The 23,972-nt window shown below is 36.3% G+C and overlaps 1 protein-coding gene and 2 long non-coding RNA genes across 3 annotated transcripts; 1 reads left to right on the forward strand and 2 right to left on the reverse strand.

Moving 5' to 3' along the window:
• Positions 1 to 4,389: 4,389 nt before the first annotated feature.
• LOC142631266 (large ribosomal subunit protein uL13w) lies at positions 4,390 to 6,577 on the reverse strand. Its single transcript, XM_075805396.1, has 4 exons — positions 5,986 to 6,577; positions 5,786 to 5,902; positions 5,610 to 5,697; positions 4,390 to 4,788 (listed from the first exon to the last, which is right to left on the reverse strand). Exons 1-4 carry the CDS (start codon positions 6,255 to 6,257, stop codon positions 4,645 to 4,647), a joined length of 621 nt encoding a protein of 206 aa, XP_075661511.1. The 5' UTR covers positions 6,258 to 6,577; the 3' UTR covers positions 4,390 to 4,644.
• Positions 6,578 to 10,532: 3,955 nt separating this feature from the next.
• LOC142630977 (uncharacterized) lies at positions 10,533 to 13,187 on the reverse strand. The gene is made up of 2 exons (XR_012843478.1): positions 13,006 to 13,187; positions 10,533 to 11,025 (listed from the first exon to the last, which is right to left on the reverse strand). It is a non-coding gene; the product is annotated as an uncharacterized LOC142630977 (long non-coding RNA).
• Positions 13,188 to 13,579: 392 nt separating this feature from the next.
• LOC142633106 (uncharacterized) lies at positions 13,580 to 14,770 on the forward strand. The gene is made up of 2 exons (XR_012843807.1): positions 13,580 to 13,808; positions 14,484 to 14,770. It is a non-coding gene; the product is annotated as an uncharacterized LOC142633106 (long non-coding RNA).
• The last annotated feature ends 9,202 nt before the right edge of the window (positions 14,771 to 23,972 follow it).

Below are 23,972 nucleotides of genomic sequence, written 5' to 3' on the forward strand. Positions count from 1 at the left end.
AAAAACAATGAGTTAAAGTTTTACTAATCATTTCTTTTTCCATTATTCTTCTCTTTAGCCAAGTACATGTGATTTGAAAAAGATGTCTAAATGCTATAAAGTGGAAAAGAAAATTCAAGCATTGACTGACATGCTCATATGATTTTTTTTTTTTTAGGCAAAAATTGGTTGAAAGAAAGAGTGTGAAGTTGCTCTACAGCACCTTAGGGGGCAGAATGCTGATATCACTCCAGAAGCTACTGAGAGTAGAGTAACTTTTGGACTTCTAGATGTCAATGAGAAAATAACTCTTTGTTTCCTCTTTAACTAGAAAAATTACATACTTCAACATAGTCTTAAATTTTTTCCAACAATTTTGCTTAGAAACAAGTATTGACATGGTTTTTGAATCATTTTATAGGAGTACACAGAAACCCTTCAACTACTTTCTGAAGCTAGTATTCTTGACTTATTTCAATGGAAATATGCTCACTCACTTATTGTAAGATTTTGTATCATAATCTTTGTAGCACCTTTTAAAAAATTTTTAGACAAGTTTGATCTTTTTGGCTAACATAAAAGTGGGTTAGGTTGGAGTTGGCCTGATGGCACTACAAAAATTTGGTGGAGTCAATGGAATTGCATTTTATGCAAGTGCTATATTCATATCAGCTGGTAGAAAAAGGATTGTCTTTTTTCTTGATCTTATTTTTTTTTCCCCTTATTTAATGCTACTTATAGTTAACAAGAAATGGAAGTTGAATAGAGGAATTTTCGGGTAGTATTGGGACTATAGCAATGGTCATTGTTCAGGTTCTTGACTCTCTTTGTGGAATTCCAACATTTGCTTCTGCTTAATGCTTTTTATGTGATTTACGTGATTCTGTACAAATTCCAATGACAACGTTAGGGGTAATTTTGATAGATAAATCTGGAAGGCGGCCACTTCTATTGGCAAGAAGGTTAAGAAATCTCTACTGTGTAATGGAATTGAATGAAAATAATTTTGAATCCCACTATATTCACAGGTTTCTGCAGCAGGAACTTGCATAGTTTGCTTGCTTGTGGGATTGTCATTCTTCTTGCAGGTATTTTCTACAGAAAAATCTTCTTTCTTACTCGTGCAAAGGCTTCTTTAACTGTCTCAAATAGGGAACCGCAAGAAGAAGCTACCCATGAATTATTCAGTAATCCGTCTTTCACAACAAGATCCACTTATACAGTAACGGTATTTAATTATGAAGATTAACTGTGTAGCTGACCCTCTTAGTCCGTTGTTGAAAGAGTAAGGGCGTAATCTTTCTTGCCTTTAAATGGGATTCCCCCCGCTTAATGGATAAACATTTGTTACCAATGGGAAATTCTTTCTCATCTTAAATTGAAAATGGAGACGATTGGATTTACACCACTAGAAACCATAAATTTTGATACACAATAGAAGGGTATGAAAACTGGTTTCATCAGTTTTGTTGAATATTTCTTAATAGAATAAAGATTCAATTATGCAGGATTTTCAAACATGGACCAAGACAGCGCCAATTTTAGCACTTGTTAGTGTACTGGTATTGCAATTATCCCAAGGACAATTTTGTTTTTCTTATAAAACATCTAAAGAAAGAACAACATGTGAAAAATGTTATTTTGCTTTTATCTCCAACTTTCGTCATTTTATCCATGGTCTTTGAGTACTTTTGAGTGTGAAAATCCTATTAAGTTTAAAAGCTCATAAAGTGAATGTTGTTTAATACCATTACCATTGGTTGTATTTAACTAGTTAGTAGCAATCTGGAAATAGTTTTTGCTGCTTTGAAAGCATGAGTATTTCAAAAGGTCTTGCATAAAGTTGTGGATTTTTATGATCTGATTTTGGTCATCTATTACATCTCTCAATCTATATTCATGGTGCAATTGGCTTGAGGGTCACAATTCCAACAATGTAGACTAGTTGATGTTAACTGTTGGTTTGAGCCTGATTCTTAGTGGTTTAAAGATTGGTTAAGTTTTAATTTATCTGTTTGGTTCTGCAATCAAGTGTACACAGGATCTTTCTCATTAAGCATGGGAGGAATTCCTTGGGTTATAATGTCAAAGGTAGATTTACCTTATCATACTTGAAACACCATCTTTTATTATCAAAATAATTGCCATGAAGGCCTATAGTTGGCTGAAATAGAGTTGATTCTGTCTCAGATTTTTCCCATAAACATGAACTGGAAGCCTTGTTACATTGGCTAGCTGGTTAGGTTCTTGGATTGTATCATATGCTTTTAACTTTCTAATGGATTGGAGCTCAGCAAGTAATGCCAAGCTAGTCTTATCTCTCAATATTGATGTTATATTGGATGCAAACTGCAATATGATCACTTTAGTTATTTAATATGTTACATATAATGTAGTTATTTATTTATTTTTCATTCATGATAAAAAATATCAGAAATATATAAGGTAGTGTTCTTGAATATACATCTTTATTACCTATCAATATATATATCAGAAAGATATGTTTTCTCATTTCATCTTTGCAACTTTTCCTGTTTATTTATTTTTTCTTCTAGTTAAAATTATAATAAATATAATACCTACCAGACACGACAACCAGATCTCTCTGGTCCTGAAATCTTATTCGAATTTTTTTTATTGAGAGATATAAATATTCCTTTGGGGTAAGTGTTTCTGTGTCTGGGTTTTAGTTTGCAAGCTTGTCTAAGCCTACGTAGTTCCTAATTGCCTTGGTAACTGGTTACTGCAGTCTGTTCAGGCTTGGATGTGTGTATAAGAGGAATGAGCAGGTTACTGGAGATGCCGACTGCTCAGTTAGTAAAAGCTATGTAGAGTTGAATTATTGACTCAGGGTAAAGCCTTTGGAGCTTAAATTCCATGTATAAATTAACAACTAACAACCAGCAGTCAATGCAAAGATGTACCAATTGAGTTTAGGTGATGGTTGAAATTGTGTGGTTTTACCAGCCAGTTGTAGCTCAGTTTCCTCAGATAAGACTGTAAGATGTGGTCTGTACAAGCCATCTGAGGTAGGGAGAACATTGTAACCACGACTACTTAAATCATGTGCTCTGAGACATGGCTAATTTCCGTAAAATTATAATAAATCCACTTGAAGATATGGATGTTTAGGTGGCAGCTGGAAGATTTTTTCAATTTTTTTTACTTTGGTAAGGAATCATGAATATATCATATATTACATCATGATGTCAGGCAGAAACTGAAAGGGGTGAAACTAGAGCACATTTGAATATTAGAAAACAATTCTTATAGCCTTTAATGTTGTGAGTTTAGCTTGAAAACAAGAAGACAGGACCTGAATATAAACTTTTTCACCAATTATTGAAATTTCATCACATATGTTTAGATGTGGTGTTATTTATGGGATGTTCAGAATCACTATATGGAAATAAAATTTGGCATTTACTCCTCCTAAGAAGGCCTAAAATAAAGGTTCTACTTACGTTCTTGACTGTCATGCTTGAGATCCTTGGTTGGTTGTAGTCCATACTTTCTCATACTTGGTTAAAAAAGTGCCCAAGAATTATCAAAGCAAATTCATTGCCATAAATTATTGCTTATGTAAAACAATCGCTCATGGGTTGTTGGGTCCTCATAATCAAATGGATTCTGAGTCTGAAAATGTCATTTTTACATGTTTGGAGCTCATGTCCAATAATGTCGCATCCACAGCACACATCTGCAAGCTTTTCGAATTTCAAACCAATCCAAAGTTCTGGTAGGTTGGCCCTAGGAAGGAAAACTCCTGGCATGAGAGGTCGGCGGTCGGCTTATATCTATATCAATTTGTTTTCAAGTTATTAACCCTTCAATCTATTAAATTTCATTTGTTTTCAAGGTAGTCCTTCCAATATACACCCCTTAAATCCACCAAAACAACTTCACTTTACAAAGTGAAAAATTCTTAACTCCACAAGTCTTAAAACTAGTGATGAGATTGATCGAAACTTGATTAAAAACAAATTATAGTTAAAAGACTCAATAGAAAACATGCCAAAATCGGGCAAAATTCAAAACAGGTAGGTCAAAATTATAACATTTGGTTGGTATTAAGGGTAAAAATAACAATAGTTCACATAAGCTCTCCCTCTTGTGAAACAAACCAAAAATGACCTAATGGTTACAAAAAATATATCATCGCGTATTAGTTACGCTGGAAAATTGGTTAAGGTGAAAATTAATTACCAAAAAATCAGGCTCTCTCCCATCCAAAAAAAAAAAAATTTTAAATCGGGCTCTCCTCAGCACCTCCTCTCTATCCCCAGCCCCAGCCCCAGCCCCTTCCAAAAATCACCCCCACAACAACAATCACTATATTCCAAACACACCCTAAAAGTAAACATTCTAGAAATAACATGAAAATATTATCATCCAATCCACACAAACAAAAAATACAAATGCCATCACAAATTAAGTAAGAAATGTATAATGGAGTACGAGACAATTAATGACACAAACATAGCTAATTTGAAAACCCAAGTCAGATAACAATTTATAACATGACATCTTCTACTTGAAAAATTGCAGAAAGGCAGATGTACCCTGCACAAACGGGCAGAAACATTGTAACAAAATGCTAAAGAAATTTAACTGCAACTCAGCTGTCCCATGGTTTTTTCAATATAAATAACGGCGTTTCAATGCTTAATACTTGATAGGTGCAATAACTTCAAGCTGGGGGCCAAGCTTCTCCTCAGCAGTCTTCTCAGCTTTAACCCTCAATTTTGTCAACTGCTTCTTCCTCTCATATGCAACCTGAGCTCTCTCCTTTCTCTTCCTCTCAAGCTCCTGCAGGAGCAAAGAGATTCACAAGCATTAGAAAGCACTCACACAACCATTAATTAGTCAAAGAAGAAAAATCACTTAATAATGACTACATAATATGCAGACAATGTTAACACTGGCAAGTTCTTCATAGTCTAACTTTCAGACAAGTGAAACATATATCCAAATAGCAAAATAGACAATTACACAAATGCCAGCACGAATACAGCAAGAAGATATTCAAATATTGCTTAATATTTCTAAACATTATCCAATAAGTTACTCAGCATCGACATTTAATTGGGGAATCAACAACCATTATAACATATCAATATCCAAGAAAATGCCCATATGAAGGCAAATAGCAAAGCTATTTCAATATGGTTAAAGATATCGTTGAGAAAAAATGCAAATATCTAAAATAAGAATAGTCATAAGAAATTGACTGAACCCAGAAAAACATAGTTCAAACTGGAGTTGGGTAATTGGAAATTTTGAACAAAAAACTTAAACAACAGGAGAATTCCTCTTTTTTGATTAATCACAATTTCCAAAATAAAAAACAAAGCACCTACAACAACAGTGCCACCATGAATTAGAAATGTAAAGCAACAGAACACATTAAAAGAAGTAAAATAAGACAGAGCAAACACCTCTTTACAATGTCATCTAATGGAACATGACACAAAGAACAGAATAGTCATTGTTATACTTTAAATGTAGATAAAATGCACTAAGAAACTTATATATAAAAGTAAAACTATGCCACATATGTATGTATTATTAGCAGAACATCTGACAAGGCAAAAGAAATCTACAAAGTCGAAACAAAAAGACTGACTGACCTTAATAGTGTCATAGTGGTTCCATCCAACCTCAGATGAAAGCTTGCCCAACAAACAATACTTATGTCCAGCCTGAAGCCTCAAAACCCTGTGTTTATTATATAAATATATATTTTAGAAAGCACAAGACAATTAATTTAAAAAAAATGAAGAGAGAGAGAGAGAAAGAAACAGACTTGAGAGCATCAGGTATGACCATCCGCTTGATCTTATCATATGGTGGTGGAATCCCCTCATAAGCCTTAAATCGAGCAAGCGCAGCAGCTCCACGCTTAGTCTTGTGAGGAATCATTCTAAAAAAAAATAATAATAATAATAATTAAAGAAAGAAAGAAAGAGATTGAGTTGTGTTGATGCGATGCGATGCGAAGCGTACCCACGAATAGTGCGCCATAGAATCTTAGCAGGAGCGCGGAAATGGATGGGACCATGAGAAGGCTTAGTGTTCATGCGCTTACGGAGGAATCTCATGTATTTCATTTTCTGGCGAACAAGTCCTCCTGAGATACAGATCTCTTCACATCTAACCACCACCACTTTCTGGCCGTTTAACAGCTCTTTCGCTATGATCGATGATAATCTACCAAGCATGTGGTGCCTCGCATCCACCACAACCCGCTTTGCGCAGATCCCAGAACCAGAAACCATTTTCGCCTTGACTAGTTTGTGTTTCTTTCTGAGAGGAGGAGGAGGCTGCTACACTAGGGTTTTGGGACTACTTTCCACCCTTTTATATATATAGGGTAAATTCCTGAGGTTTGGGTTAATTACAGTTAGGTCCAAGATATTTTGAAAATGACCAATTTGGCCCTTAAAAGACAAAAATACCCTTACACCGTTATCCCTCTTAACCCTCCGTTACACTTTTCTTTTCTTGTCTTTCTTTCTCACAGACCTGCTCTCCCACTCTCCCCCTTTGATTCTCACAGCCCAAACCCCACTCTCCCTCTCTAACCTCACATCTGCTACTACCACCCAGTGCCGGCTCAAGGCCTAGGCCTAAGGCCCCACAACCAAAAAACAATTCCCTACTAAAAAAAGGCACCATTTTCATTTGTAAAGGCCAAAATTTTATAAAAATATAATATTTTTAAAATAATTAGTACTTTTTTTTTAAGTGATGTTAAAGATACTACAAATTTTACTATAGGTTTAAGTTTAAATTTAACTAACATGTCACCAATCACATAAAAAATTAATTCAAACACAAATAAATTAAGTTGTTGAATTTTATCAATTACAGTCATTATTACATTATATTGTGAACATTTTTAAAATCAATTGTTTATTTCTAACAAGGCTTCCAAAATAGGAGACCAATAGAAATTAAAACCAATTGAAACCCTAAAATGTTTCAAAAAAAATGCTGCAAATGTGATAGAACATCAATGATGACTAATCTCCTCTAATAGTTTGAGATCTTAATTTTTGTAAACTAATATCCTACAAAGCCACGCACCAAATAATATTTATCTATCTCTTTCTCTTAAAAAGAATATATAAATTAAAATTTAGGATACAACTATACTTAACTATGCATAGTTATATATCCAAGTTATAGTAAGCTTCTTTTTTAAAAATATAATATTTTTTCTAGTTCTTTTTGTTTAAATTTATGGTTCAACTATGATATTCAATTCTCTGTATGAAATTAACCTTAGTTTAATTATTATTATTCATCAATTTCTATATTTACATCAAATTAGTCTTAATTTAATTTGTATTATATATATTTATTTAATTAATGTTTACATATAAAAAGGCCTCATATAAAATTTCCGCCTTAGGCCCCAAATTTTGTTGGGCCGGCCCTGCTACCACCACCAGCCATAAAACCCAGCCAAAACCATAGCATCAAGACCCAAATCCAAAAAACCTATAGCATCCTCCACTGCAAATCCAAAAAACCATAGCATCCTCCATTGCAAATCCACCCCATACTGGAAACCACCACCACCACCACTGAGAGGGAGAAGGAGAGGTATGAGGAAGAAGAGAGGAAACAGAGAGACAGGCAGGATTGAAAAAAAAAAAAAAAGTAACGGAGGAAATAAAAATGGTAATAACAGTGTTACGGTTTTTTTTGTGTTGTAAGGACTAAATTGGTAATTTTAAAAATATCTTGGACCTAACTGTAATTAATCCAAACCTCAGGGGTGTTTTCTAAAATTTACCCTTTTATATAGAATTTTTTTTTCTTTCCATTTAGCATTAATTTTCTAAGAATATCATTAGTTGTCCTGTTGCAAAACAAACTGAAAAACTAATATCTCGAGTTTTTAAAACTCGAGACCCAAGCGGTAGAACTTGACGTGGAAAAAATTCCACGTAGAACTCGAGTTTTAGAAACTCGAGTTCTACCATTTTTCCCTTTCACTTCATCCTTCTTCTTCCTCGCGTTCATCTGAGTTCTTCTTTGTGCAGATAAGACCACCCAGCGTTCCATCAAATCGTTCCACTTCGTTAGATCGTTTGTCTTCTCTGTTCATCTCTATACACCTAGTGATCGTTCCTGTTCTTCGTCAGATCATTGAAGACCACCCAGTGTTCAATCAAACTGTTTTCTTCGTAAGAGCGTTCGTCTTCTTTGTTCGTCTCTTTACACCTAGCGATTGTTCCTGTTCTTCGTCAGATCATTGAAGACCACCCAGCGTTCAATCAAATTGTTTTCTTCGTAAGAGCGTTCGTCTTCTTTGTTCGTCTTTGTACACCCAGCGTTCATCTCTGTTCTTCGTTAGATCGTTCCTTCGTCGTTCTTCTTGTTCTTCAGGTGTGAGCCAAAATCGTATTTGCTTTTTAGATCTCGAGTCTTTAAGACTCGAGATCTATATGGCATTTCCTGTCCAACTCATCCGACACAAACTCGCAAAGCGAGTCTCTGAGACTTGAGTTTTGATATAAATCTTACTACATTGTAGACCCTTACACAGCTAGTCTACAAATATCCCCTTTTATATATAGGGTGAGTTTGGTTTAGCTTTTTGAAACTGAGCTTTTTGAAAAAAGTGGAGTTTTCAAAAAGTGTGGTATGAAATTGTGTTTTTTTTAAAAACTGAGTGTTCGGTAAAAGCTGTTAAAAGTGTTTTTTGAAAAAATTGGTTTTTGAAAAAACTGAGTGTTTGGCTAGATCTTATAAAAGTAGCGGTTTGAGTTGTAAATTATCAAAAATGACAATGTATATATAAATGAATTTATTTCATACTTAAATCAATTACTTTATAATACTTACTAAAAAAAGTACTTAATAATAATAATAATAATAATAACAACAACAACAATAATAATTTATTGTTAACTAAATTTTGTTGTAAAAATATTGTTACAATATTTTCATAACAAATCATACGTGGTAAATTGTTACTGATTTTAATTTGAACACACTACTTAAATTATTTTTTTCACTAGTATTAATTAGTAACAACTCATCACTTAAGATTTATTGTGAAAATATTATAACATTTCTTAGTTTTAATTTTTAATTCTTTAATCTTAATTTTTCTCTTTATCTCTTTTTCTTTCATCCACACGTTTTTTTATTTATTTATTTTTCTCTTTTTTTCTCCACCACTAACGTATTATTTACTTCTCCCTATCTTCACTTTTTGACTTTTCTTTATACTTTTTTGGGAAAAATGGCCACACACCTCCTAAACTTTCAACCACTTGCCAAAACACCCCTGAACTATTATATCGACCAATTTACTTCTCAAACTATACATATCTATCAAATTAGTACTTCAGTTAAACTTTCAACCACTTGCCAAAACACCCCTGAACTATTATATCGGCCAATTTACTCCTCAAACTATACGTACCTGTCAAATCAGTACTTTAGTTAGTCTAACGTTAAAACACTAACAGAATAAGCACGTGTTCCACACTTCATCACAAAACAAATTCAATAACACAATAGAGAGGAGAGACCTTTGACCAATAGAAAAGAGAGAGAGAGGCTGTAGAATTAGAGCCACCGCAGAGCTTCCCTCCACCGTCTTGTTGCACTTGTCCCGGCAGTGCCTTGGTGGTTCAGTCGCATCGTTCAAGAACCCAGCACTTGGTATTTTTTTTTCCTTTCATTCTTTCCCTGAGTTTAAACCCACAAAGAAACTCTTTACCTTTTTTAATATCCATTTGTGAATTTCTATAGTAGAAATTCTTGGTTTGGTTTTATTTTTGAGTTAGTTTAATTCTTGTTTGTTCAATTTTTTGAAGTTCTATAGAGTTGTTGCTTTTGAGTATGCCATAGAACTGTTTGATTAAATGTCTGTGTGAGATATGGCTACTACATTATCTTAGACTTAGAGGATATGGTGGCTATTTCCTCACACAAATAATTGTTTTAAATTATTTAGTGTCAATTTGAAGATCATAAGACAGATGCATTATTTTGTGTAGGTCTAGGTTTACCCGAAGTTTATTTAGGTTCTATTTTGTGTAGGTCCAGGTTCACCCGAAGTTTATTTTTGAAAGTTCTAATGGATTGTTGGAGGAATATCAGCGTTTAATAACAGCTCAAAGAGTATAGAGAGGATTGGTGCTTTAGTGTGGGTGGTTTTAGTGTGAATGTTTAATTGATGTTCCCCCTAGTGTTAGTTCTTATCTAGCTTTACTTGTATCTTTCATTTACAGTCAAATAAAGGTCTTCTATCGTTATTTGCTATATAAAAAAAAAATTTTGAATGATTTTCTGTGAGGGACACCCCAATATTTTTATTCCTACACCATGAAAATAAATAATTAAGTTACATAGCCTACGACCATTCAATCATTCATAAAAATTGCTCTACTTGCATGATTACACGTCAATAATAAGACGGTCACCTAAAAGGCTAAAAGTTACATGAAAGTATATAGAAGTGGCAGTTGGGCAAAAGAAAATTAAATTCTTCATAATTTTAAGAGCAAATCAAGAAAAAAGAAAAGTTTGAAAGAAATTGATGCGTATATTTACAATATTCAGAACCTACAGGAAGCAAGGAGTATAAAATACAGTATGTTTTAAGTAAAAAACAGACTTATAACTAAGCATCAAAGTTCACAAGGTACAAAAACTAGCAAGTTCACAAAGAACATAAGTACATCACTAAATTATCGACTCCTAACTCTTGGTGCCCATTAATCTCTTTAATATATTGTTCAATACAATTTAGGTCATGTAGAATCTGATGTAAGCAAGGCAGAATCTGCTACAGGAGATCCATCATATCAGATAATGTAGGATGTGCAGCATCGGAATCACAGACAATGTAGCTTGAACATTTTACACGAGATGAACTGAGCTGAAGTGTTCTACTCCCAGAGGCAGATAAGGGCTTTGCTAGAGCAGCCTAAGCATTGGATGCAGACGATTTTGAGGGTGGTACATTTGGCATAAAAGGTGCATTTGTAGGGAGTAAAAGTAGACATTCATCCATGGCTGCAGAACAAAATTAACAAGAAGATTAATAGAAAGAGCTAGGAAAAAAAAGAACAACATAGAAATAGGAAAAAAATACACTAAACTCCTCATCCATAAGCTAAACTATTCCCTTAAAGCTAGTGATTTTTACCAGTCTACTAATTTAAATAAAACAATGTGGAGAATATAATTCATTGCAAATGGCCAATAAAGAGTCAAATGATTAGCAACTAGATTGCCAACACATCAAACAATATATACACCGTGCTAAAAAATCACCTATCAGCAAGCTCACTAAATTGCACTCTAAATTGTGTTTTCCTTTTCTCTTCATCCCATGGCCTCATCCCTCTCATACACAGGACTGTGACCCATAATTGCATCAATATTTCTGCATATAAAGATTAAGAAAAGAAAAGAAAATATGTTTGAAAAGAAATGGAGCACTCTAGTATTATCTTATGGTAAGTCGATTCATTAATATGAACAACATCACAAGTGAAAGACAACTGATGGGGTATGATAAAATACACCAACTCCAATATCGTCCATGACGGTTGTCCAGGACAAAGACGGGAAAGCGAACGTTGTAAAAAGCTCGTCCATGACAAGCTTGTCCATGTAGGAAGATGCTTGGACGACTTCCACATGGTTCGAGCAAGTTGCTCTGCACAGATCTTAGATGAACTCAACGTCCTTATTTTGGAGCATAAGTAAAAATTAAAGTTTATTACGACAAAATTGTTCCATCTCGTCCAAAGGAGCCGTCCAGACCAGAAGATGCATCTCACATAGGAAGGTCGTTCATGAAAAGGATAATCATCTGTGAGAAGGTCGTCCATAATAGAACGACCTTCCATGGGAGCAAGGTACGCTTGTCAGGAAGACTCTTGGAAGAGCCCTTGACAGTTAGGAAAATTCCTGGTTCAGTACTACAACTCTTTATCACATGCATAACTTCTAGTAACAGTTATATGAAAAAATATAACTCCTAAACGGTTGTGGAAGTTATCCCTGAACCCTCAAACCTCCTCAAATATAGGGGAGGTTACAAGTCTAATAACCATTTCTAAGGCGCACTTTATAAACGCTCGTTCAAACCAGACAAAGGTACGGTTTTTTACAATTCTTGAAAAGTTGGAACTCCAAAATTGAAAAGAGAAAACTAACTTTGGCATCGGAGGGTTCTTGGCTAGCAACCCCGGTCACCTTTGATCAACCGTTCTTTATGTTTTAGGCCATCAAGGCGGTCACTAGTCCTTCGAAATCCGAAGCATTCAAACTACTGATTTTCTTCGCATCATCAACAACAATTTCATCCCCTGCTCAAACATCTCAACAATAGAGTGGGCATGCAAGCTAAAAAGCACCAGACCTTATATCCATCAAAATAATACATGCATAAACATACATAGATAAAACTACTAAACTTCACCTTGCAAGAGATGTACATCATTGCTATATGTAAAAACCACAAGTTCAAGTGCCTATTTATCTATTATTCTAATAGACCACTATTGATAAACAGACCACAACTACTAATATGACCACTCCTGCCAATGTCAAACAGTTCTATGGCATATGCAAAAGCAACACTCAATGATCCCGAAGGTGGAATCTAACTTTTACAACTTGGACTTGAGTTCTTAAAATAATGCATTTGTCTTATGATCTGCAAATTGACACTAAACAATCTAAAAAAATTGTTCTAGCCAATACTAAGTGTGAGGAAAAAGCCACCATATCCTCTAAGTTTAAGATAATGCAATAGCCATATCTCACACAGGCATTTTATCAAACAGCTCTATGGCATAGTCAAAAGCAAGAGCTCTGTAGAACCTCAAAAAATCAAACAAACAAGAATTAAACTAACTCAAGAATAAAACTAAACCAAGAATTTCTACTATAGAAATTTGTGCATGGATATTAAAAAAGAAAAAGAGTTTCTTTGTGGATTTAAACTCAGGGAAAGAATGAAAGGGGAAAAAAAAAAAATACCAAGTGCTGGGTTCTTGAATGGTGTGGCTGAACCACCAAGGCACTGCCGGGACAAAGGCGACGAGACAGTGGAGGAAGCTCTGCGGTGGCTCTGATCTACTGCCTCTCTCTCTCTCTCCTTTCTGTCGGTCAGAGGTCTCTCCTCTCTATCGTGTTATTGACTTTGTTTTGTGAGAAAGTGGGAAACACGTGCATCTCATGTGCTTGTTATGTTAATGTTTTATAGAAGTATTAATTTGACAAGTATATATAGTTTAAGGAGGAAATTGATCAATATAATTATTCAAAGGGTGTTTTGGCTAGTGATTAAAAATTTAGGCGGTGTATGGACATTTTTCCCTTAACAAATCAATTTATGAAAGTTTTCATATCTTTTTTCATGAGAAATATAAAACATAATAAAAATAATAATAATTACTCTATAATTTTTTCATAAAATATTCTTAAAAATAATTTATAAATCAATGTCCTTAAACAAATCAATAAATACCCTTTAACCCAAAAATAATAAATAAATAAACAAAAATATTGAAGTGTGTAATTAATGCCCTTAAACCCAAAAACAAAAAGAGGGGCTAAAACCCTAAACAAAGGATCGGAGCAGCCATGAACATTTACATGAAGCGAACTCTATTACTGATGAGAAGTAGTGTTACTACTTTCTACGCCAACAAGCTCAATCGTTTTCCCTCCTCACTCGTTGCCTCGACTCAGGCTCTACTCGTCAAATGGAAATGGATCCAATTTGACCCATACCCAGAAACCCAATTCCTCCGTTGATGCAGAAGACATCAGTAATCCAGGTAATTTTCCAAATCATAATATTCATTTTCTAAGTTTTTCAACTTACCCTCTGTTTGGTTAGTGGGAAACCTCGCCACGAAAATGAGGGAAAATTCATAGTCTCTGAATACTGAAATTATTTCATACATGTTGTGTTAATCGTTGAGATTAGTAGATCAGTTAGACACTTGAGAATTCTTGAGTTGCTATCTGGGTTTTATGTTGTTACAAATTTTAATTTGTTTAGAAGGAAACTTATTCTGTTATTTTTTGCAGTTTATTCTTTGAATATTTTGGGTTTAAAATCTCTCTTTTTTTTAATAATAAAATTTGTGAGTTAAAGAAATTCAAGGCCTAAACTATTTGCAATTTACTCTGGATTTTTTTTTTTTGGGATTCTCAAGTTGTTTGACTATGCAGGATGAGAATTATGAATTATAATTATTTTAGGGTAGGGAAAATCTGAATGTTTTCAATTTTGCGTTTTCCCAATTCTAATTATTTTCAGAATAATTTTTAAGATTTTAGTTTGGTTTTTTTTGGGTTAAAGCATGAATTTGTACAAATATAGGGGTTTATGGGTTTTTATTATCTGCATTATGAATAATCTTATTTGTTATTGCATTTATTTAGAATGTCTTATTTTTTGGTCTCTGTAATTACAATCTAATAAAATTTGAATGGTTTGGTTGCAGAGCTGAAAAAGCTCATAGATGAATTCTATGCGGGCGATGCAGAGGATCTTTGAAGTGATTTTGAAGAGGAAATTGGCAGGTAAGTATGAGGAGGCTGACAAGGAGTTGATGGAAGAAATTGTTGGAAAGACACATGAGTCTTCCGATGATGTTGATGATGAGGAGTCTTCCGATGATATTGATGATGAGGAGTCGTCCGATGAGGAGTTTGAGTCTGATTTGGATGAATTGAGTTAAACTGATGAATATATTGATGAATTGCATAATGCAAAGAAGATTGTCATGAAGAGAATGGCGAGGGATGAGTGATGTGATCACTCTACAATTTTGTTGATTTTTAATCCCAAGCTTTTTTTTTTTGGAGGTAAAAGGTAGAAATCTTATTGATGATTAATATACATGACATGTAACAACCCTGACCATTACAATAACACAAGGCCATCAGGGGAAGCAGCAACTGGTCTGCAAACCAGACAATTATGCAGGAAAAAAGAAAAAAAAAGAAACACAAGGCCGTGGCCATTACAACACACAACAGCAGAGTCATAAAATGGCCATGGCCATTACAATACACAGTGCAAGAGCTGGTTCTTAGTTCAGCAATTATGCAGAAAATACAAACACAAACACAAAGGCCAATGCCATACATAACCCAAAAAAAAAAAAAAAATACACAAGCAGACCATTCAATTATTTGTTTGAGCAACTACCAATCTTTGATATTCCTGCAGAAACCCAATTGCTCCATCAAATATAGACTTGGGGTGAGTTTAGATATGTTTAAAATAAAATTTATTTCAAGCATTCCAAATTGCCCAAGCAATTACCACTCATCTGTCCAATTCCTACTATGAAAGTTTATCTATCAACCAACGAAATAACATGAAGATATCTTGAGCATTTATAGAGCATTTCTGAATCTTTCCTTGACAAATGGGTCATACACTTCTTGCAAATGGACATTCCCAAAGTAGGTGTGCAGTAGACTCCAATTGTTGACAGCAGAACTCACATTGTGGGTCAATTTTTGTCTTTTGGCAATACAAGTTGTCTCTAGTAGGCAAAATATTTGAATACACTCTCCATACAAACATACGTACTTTCGGTGGTACATTCAAACTCTTCAAACTCCACAGCCTTCTCCATATTCCACGGTTAGCCAACATCCCTGAGCGTCCAACCTGTGATTGCTCTTTCATCTGTTATGCTACCTGGTAAGCTAATTCAACTGTAAATCTATGGGACTTGTTTTCCTTCCAACAAATCCTCTCCCAGGAAAACCGGTTTGTGTGTCAAGTCAACCATTTATGTGTTGAAACTTCAATGTAATTTCCATCTCCTACCTGCCACTTTGATCCTTCTTTAATAATATCTGTAGCTGCTAAAAGACTTCTCCAAACATATGAAGGATTGTTGCCCATCTCTACATCCATAAAAGAGCAATTTGAAAAATATCTTGATTTATATACCTAATAGAACAAAGAGTGAGTGTTATGAATCAAACGCCAAGCATGCTTGATACTTGTATCATGTTGGAGAATTCAATATGTGCAAGTTGAATTATTAGTTGCACTTGTTTGTCTGACCAATCTATGTTATAAAATGTATGTAGCTGTGAAATTTTTCTCTCTATTTCCGATTTCCAATTTTCAAAACTGTTATATTGACCGGACTCAAAAAGCTGTATTAGTGCAAACAGAGCCACAACAACTAAAATCTGTTTTTTTTTTTTTTTTGGGGGGGGGGGGGGGGGGGTGTGTGGAGATAGAAACACCAACTAACAACTTGAGCCAACAACTACAACCTAGGCTCTAGTTATTCAACTGAGCAAACCAATCTAACAATTAACAGGTTAAGGAGTAAATCGAAATATGGTGTAAAGAATAGTAACCAACTTTATAATTTGCCCTATTCAATTTTATGATATTTAACTTACCCTCTGTTTGGTTACAAGGAAACCTCACCACAAAAATGAGGGTAAATTCAGTCTCTGAATATTGATATTATTTCATACATGTTGTGATAGTGGTTGAGATTAGTAGATTATCTGTATTTTTTGTTGTTACAAATATTAATTTGTTTAGAAGGAAACTTATTCTGTTATTTTTTGCAATTTATTCTTTGAATTTTTGTGATTAAAATCTCCTTTTTTATATAGTAAAATTTGGGAGTTAAATAAAATTGAAGGCCTAAACTATTTGCAATTTACTAGGAAATTGTTTTGGGATTCTTAAGTTGTTTGATTATGCAAGATTGAAGATTATGAATTATTATTATTTTAGGGTAGGGAAAATTTGAATGCATTTTGTAAGGTCGCAATTTGTACCTAAGCCCACCAAGAGAAAGGGTATAGGCTTAAAGAGCCCAATACAATAAATTTATAGAGAGTGGGTCAGAACTCTTGTTTCTAATGAGCTTAAACGGTAACAACAGTGGCCCAAGATTACAAAATGATAAAGATGAATGGATTTATATGATGAAACTTAACCTCGGACTCAAGCCGAGGAACAGATTCTTATATCTCTTCTCTCTTAAAGATTAATTACAAATATCCAATCTACAGTGTTTTCTCTTCTTATCTCCCGATCCCCCTCTTCTCTGAGACCTTCTTCCTTCTTATACTTCATTTTTAACATTCATTTTTGCTCTCCACGTGTAGACCTTGATTGCTCCCCTTGATACTTGTCCCATTAACACTTTCTTAAAGTCTTTAGGTAATAGTTATAAGGCTGAAAATCACTGTTTAGATATCACTTCCTCATTAATGCGGTCAGAAACTTAGGTACAAAGCATTCAATGTGGTGGTAGTAGCTTTCTTTAAGATATTTCCCAACTGTTCTTGTTCTCTGTGCCCCTATGAAACATATCTTCATCCACAAGACCTCTTGAAATATCATTATAGTCAACATGACGTACCATTTGACCCTTACTTCACTTGGCCGAAGAGATACCCCTCCTCTGATTACTTCCATTAACTTCTTCCGCCACATTTGCTCGTGGGTCTCTAAGTTTAACATCCTTATTACCAACAATCCATCCTCGGACAGGTAAACATCCTCGGACTAAGCCCATGGCCCAAAAACGCATCTTGGGCCTTTTATCCCTACAATAGCCCCTAAAAACTCCATTTTTCTCTCCCATTTGAGGAGAAAATTGGGGTTTTGACCCAACGCAACAGCTTCTACACGCTTCCCCAACCTCTACACGTGAGAATGTCGTTTCTCACTCTTGTAATTGTTTCTAACGCTTTAAAGCCCATGATGCCTCATTAAATGCTCCAAGTAGTGCCCTGCCCTCCACATTCAATGGTGCAATGCAAATCCTACGGTCAGAATTTCTCCTTGAATTTTGATCAAGATAACTCCCACTCAATCTCGCCTATCATATAAAACGTTTGGGAGATCACCATTTTCCCATTACTTCATAAATCAGTTAGCCCTTAAGAATCCCTCACTTTTCTAACTCTCAAGAAGTTCTTGAAGAGTCATCTGTTCTTTCTTTCGTAAGTTCTCACGCTCCTAGATTCTTTTTCTCCTCGGCAACTCTCCTCGGCCTCTTAATCTTTTCCCCTTTTTCAAAATCTTCGTTTTTATTTTGTTCAAATGGGTAGATTCAAAGACTTAGTAGACTCTACCGCTGGTATGGAGGGCTTTCGAGCCAAATACCACATTCCTTGGGGAGTTGGTTCGAGGTATTGTGCCCCAGACTAGATACTTACCAATAGAAAAGAAGGGAGGTCGTCATTTCTATAATCGTATTCATAGAAGGAGGAATGACGCTTCCCATGGGGAGTGTAACTCGAGACTACTTGTATAACCATAGGTTGTGCCCTCACTAATGTGCATCCAATGTATTTAGAATTTTAGGTAGTGTCGACGCTCTCAATGAGCAGATGGGTTTGAGACTCACATGGCATGACGTTGTCCATATGTATGAGTGTCACTCACTTGCTGACTTGGGGTATTACCTAAAGTCTAGGTTTAGCATTGTTAGGCTTATATCGTGTCTTCTCAAGTCCAACAAGGGCACGAAAGACGACTACCTAATCGCCTCCGGGGAGTGGCACGACGGTCTTTACTGCCCAGTTCAAGAGGGAACACCAGGTGTGATTCCATAGGATTAGGCCCTTTGGCACGGGATTTAGTTCTTTTAGCTTTATCATTCATTTTTTGTTTTATATTCATTTCCTTTTGGTGGTGGATTTTATTGGGCTGACCATGATTTTCTCCTCAGATGTTTTTGTAGACAAGCAACACGTAGCGCCCCGCTTAAGCCTAACCAACATCAAAGATCTCAACAGAGTTTTAAGGTCCGAGATGTTTGTGAGTGCAAACGGGCAGCTGAGGGCAGTCCATCTCATCTTGGGCATTGAGCCAATATCAACCATCTTCCAAGACGTAGGTAACACAATCACAGCAGGTGACCCTAGGTGCCGAAGAATAGACGTCTCTAAAGCAAGATTTCTTACTTGACAAGACCTGCCCAATGAGTCTTCTCCACTTCTTCTCACACGCTTAGCAGCAGCAATTCTCGTCCTGTACATCTCGAAGTAACAACTTCCAGGGAGGAATCTACCTCCTCACGCTTGTCTCTCGAAGAGGAAATAGATCAATTCCAACTCGAGAAAGAAGAAGAGGAGCAAATCAATCTAATCGACCTTTTAAACTCCGAGAGTGAGCCCGATAGATCAACAACCCATTTCTCTCCTTTGATAATCGCCGAGGTAGATAGCGAGGCCAAGGAAGAATCAATGACTTTGAATCCAAGGAAGAGTTTAAAGAATATAATAGTTGCTAGGCTCAAAGGGTCGTCATCCAAAAAGGCCCCTAAAACCCAACTTCCACCCACCCTTCCACCTAACCTTCCTCCTCCTATAACCACAATTGGCCTACTTCCCATGGATAACTTGAAGAAGAAGAGAAAGGAGCAGGAACTAGAGGAGGGATAAGTGGTTCCTCCAAAGGGGGCTAAGCAACAAAAAAGGTAAAAATAAACGGGTCGCCCCTGCAGACCATGTGGAGGATCCAATTGCAACCGAGGTGCTTTAGCAACGCGTTTGGGCTCCTCGACTGGAGTTGGATGGCACCGCCATCCCATGGGTTTCCTTTATTAGAGAATTCCAGAAGGGGCATTTGGCCTACATTGTTAAGGCTTTGGAGTAACCCATTCTCTTGCCGAGAGACATGGATGCTCTGAAGAACATGAGGTAGCAAGACCTCTTCATGTCATTGAAGAGAAATCTTGGCATGGTAAGTTTTGCTATCGCTTATGTCGAATAAATTTTAAGGCTTTCTTTTAATCCTTTATTGATTCCTCTGTCATTTTTATGTAGGCTATCCAAGAAGTTTTTATGGCCGAGGAGTGGGTCAAGGATGCTTGGAAGAAAACCTAGGCTGAGATCCAACTCCATGCCTAAACAATTAAAACCCTGGGAGCCATGAAACAAGAGAAGCAGGAGCTGGTCGACAAATTGATTGTCGAGGAGAGGGCGCATAAGAGCGCAGAGTTTGGCTTAAGTAGCACAAAGGCCCAGGCTGGGGACCAGCACAAGTAGCTTCATTTGAAGGAAATTGATCTGGCCACGCGAAAGCAGCTAGTTCTGGAGCTTATGGCAGACTTGGAGAAAGCTAAAGCCTCTGCTCGGGCGGCCGAGGAAGCTGCGGAGGCCGTAAAACAAGCGTCCTACGATTGCGGAGTTGAAGAAACTGAGATTCGGTTAGTTGAGGAACTGGTTGAGGTGTGTAGGGATTATTGCAAGGAAACTTGGGAGAAAGCCCTTGACCTTGCAGGGGTCTTTGCTTTCTCAGAGTGGAGGCAACTTGGGAAAGTGTACTTCCATCTTGACATTCGTGAGATCCTATTTGCCCCTACATCTTCCCCTGCCATTGCTCCAGAATCTTCTAGGCAACCCCTTGATGCGCAGGGCCTTCCTCCGCCCCCTGAAGCTTCCAAAGGATCTACCCAAACTGGTGATGAAGGCCAAAAGGGTGAGGTTGGCAAGGATAAAGGTAAGGGCAAGTAGGCTAAGCCTCCCTCCAAGGCCAAAGATGTTGCTAAGGGCAAGGACGATGCCAAGGCCAAGGATGCTACTAATGCCAAGGACGATGCCAAGGCCAAGGATGCTGCTAAAGCCAAGGATGCTGCGGCTAGAGTGAAGGAGGTAGAGGCCAAATCTAAAGAAGACCATCCTCTTCCAGCCAAAGAAGACCCTACTCCTGCAGCCAAAGCTTAGCCCCCCAAGGATTTTACTTTATTTTTAATTTTTTCTTTATATCTTTTCCTTGATGATGGCATTTTGCCGCTATGTAATCAGGTTTTTTGTAAGCAAATTGCCTCTTACTGAGAGTTAAGTAAATGAAAATTACAAGTTCTTTATTCATGATAGTTATGTTTATATCATTTCCTTGTGTAATTTTGGTCTTTCTTAGTACCTAACTAGAGGGGCAATGAGACATTCTCCATAAATAATACTTTCCTATTTATTCAACAGAATCAAGTGTTAATAAGTCAACAATATTAATAAATCACCCTTGCAATTTTAAAATCTATACATTACAACAGAGTAATCGTTCACATCATTCCACATAGACCCAAAGCCCTTGATGAAGCATCCAGATATTGACCAGACCACAAATATATATATATATATATATATATATATATATATATATATATATATATATATATATATATATATATATGATATGCTTGTAAATGCTTTAAGTGATGCTCATGAACCTCAGTTTGTCCAGATCACTGTGGTTCGAGGAGCAAGATGTAACCAAAATCAATTTTCACACTTAGAAAAATAATAGAATATATCAATTTTTCCCAAGGCATGTGGTCTGAGAAACTAGGTGTAACTAAGGTTCTATTTGATACTTAAAGAAATAATGGAAGATATCAATTTTTCCAAGGTATGTGGTCTGAGGAACCAGATATAGCCAATGTGCTGTTTGACACTTAGAAATAATGAAAGATATCAATTTTCCCAAGGTATGTGGTCCAACGAGCTAGGCATAGCCAATGTTCTGTTTGACACTTAGAGATAATGGAAGATATCAATTTTTCCAAGGTATATGGTCCGAGGAGCCAAGCATAGCCAATGTTCTGTTTGACACTTGAAGATAATGGAAGATATCAATTTTTCCAAGGTATGTGACTTGAGGAGCCAAGCATAGCTAATGTTCTGTTTGATTCTTTGAGAACTAATGAATGTAACGCATGAAGTAATAGACTATATATAACCAAAAAAAATTTCATTAATAATAATACCTTCGCAGGTTATTACATTCTAGGGACGTAGTACAACATTTTCATCGAGGTCTTCAAGATAATAAGCTCCTATTCTAGCTATTGAAGTAATGCGATATGACCCTTCCCAATTTGGCCCTAATTTTCTCCAAGCTGGATTTTTTGCAGTGCCCAAAACCTTTCTTAACACCAAATCCGCTGGCGCCAGTGGTCTTAACTTCATGTTTGAGTTATAAACCTGTTTAAGCTTATGCTAATAATATGCTAGTTAAACCATGACACTTTCCCTGCGTTCTTCAACCAAATCCAACTTCCTTTCTAATAACCCATCATTGTTTCTTGGACTAAAAGAACTCGTCCTCAGCGTTAGGAAACCTATTTTGAGAGGAATTACTACCTCGGCCACATAAGTCATTGAAAAGGGGGTCTCTCTTATGAACCTACGAGGTGTAGTCATGTAAGTCCAAAGGACATGTGGCAACTCTTCCACTCATCTCCCCTTAGCATCATCCAACTTCTTCTTAAGCCCATTAACTATTACCTTATTAACAGCCTCGACCTGTCTATTCCTTTGCGGATAAGCCAGAGTGAAATATCTGTTTGTAATACCTAGATCGCAGCAATATCTTCTAAAGGCCTTACTATCAAATTGAACGTCATTATCTGAGATAAGGGTTTGAGGAATTTCGAATTGGGTGACAATATTTTTCCAAAAAAATCTTTTTGCGTCCAGATCCCTGATATTTAATAGTGGCTCGACTTTAACCCATTTAGTGAAGTAATCTGTGCCGACTAGCAACCATCTTCTATTTCCTGCTGCCTTGGGAAGGGTCTTACAATATTCAAGCCCCATTGAGCGAAAGGCCAAGGACTAGATAGAGGATTAAGGATACCCCCTAGTTGATGAATGTCGGGAGCAAACCTCTGGTATTGGTCACACTTCTTTACATATTCCAGTGCTTCCTTCTGCATATTAGGCCACTAGTATCCTCAAGTAAGGGTCTTATGAGACAAGGATCTTCCCCCTCTATGACTTCCACAAATCCTTTTATGCAATTCTTTTAGAAGTAGCTTTATTGCTTCAATGTGTATATACATCAGGTATGATCTAGAAGAAAAAAAAAGCGTTTGTATAACTTTTGATCCCTAGACAGCCAAAATCGAGAAGCCTTCCTACATACCTTGTCAGCTTTAGATTTTTAATCAGGTAAGATATTCTCCTTAAGGTATAGCACAATGGGGTCCATCCAGCTAGGTCCCACCTTGATCTGATGAACACGGACTATATCCACATTCATCTTGGTAGGCACATACAAATCTTACACTAAAATAACCCGAGGCAAACTCTATGCCAAGGACGTTGCTAGGGTGGCTAGAAAGTTAACATGAGTATTTCTGTTTCTGGAGATTTGCACTAAAGTAAAAGATTTAAAATGTGATTGCAAACATCTAACCTGACTTAAATACTCCTGCATCCTTGGATCTCTGGCTTCTAACTTTCCTTCCACTTCACTTACAACCAATCTTGAATCCGAGAACATCTCCACATTTTCCCTCCCATTTTCTGAATCATGGTCATTCCTACCAATAGAGCTTTATACTCGGCTTCATTATTTGTGGCCGAGAAACCCATTCTCAAAGATTTCTCAATGACGATCTTATATGGAGATATTATAACCAGCCCCACTTTAGATCCTCTTTGATTTTCCGCACCATCTACGTACACCTTCCACGACAAAGATTCTTTCTTGGAAATCATGCCAACTAATTTTTCATCCATGTCTGACTTCTTCGTATTTTCTTCTAATGAGGGCTCCGCGAATTCAGCCACCAAGTCAGGGAGGACCTAGCCTTTTACAGAAATACATGGCATATACTTGATATCAAAAGCCCCTAGAATTGTTTCCCACTTGGCAATTCTTCCCGTATAATCAGCACTCTGAAGTAGAGATCTAGGCGTGAGTTGGGTTAAGATCACAATTGTGTGAGACTGGAAGTAATTGGGAAGCTTATGCGTGGCATGCACCATCGCCAAAATGGCTTTTCCAGTGATAGGTAAGGAATCTTAGCTTCATGCAATGATTTACTTACGTATAGATTGGCTTCTGAACACCGTTGTCAACCCTAATTAGCACCAAACTGACAGCATGAGAAGCCACAACAATGTAAGCAAACAACACCTCATCCACCTCGGGCCTGGACATAATAGATAGCAGAGAAAGATATTCCTTAAGC

The sequence above is a fragment of the Castanea sativa genome, chromosome 4, assembly GCF_040712315.1.
Source record: "Castanea sativa cultivar Marrone di Chiusa Pesio chromosome 4, ASM4071231v1".
NCBI lineage: Eukaryota > Viridiplantae > Streptophyta > Magnoliopsida > Fagales > Fagaceae > Castanea > Castanea sativa.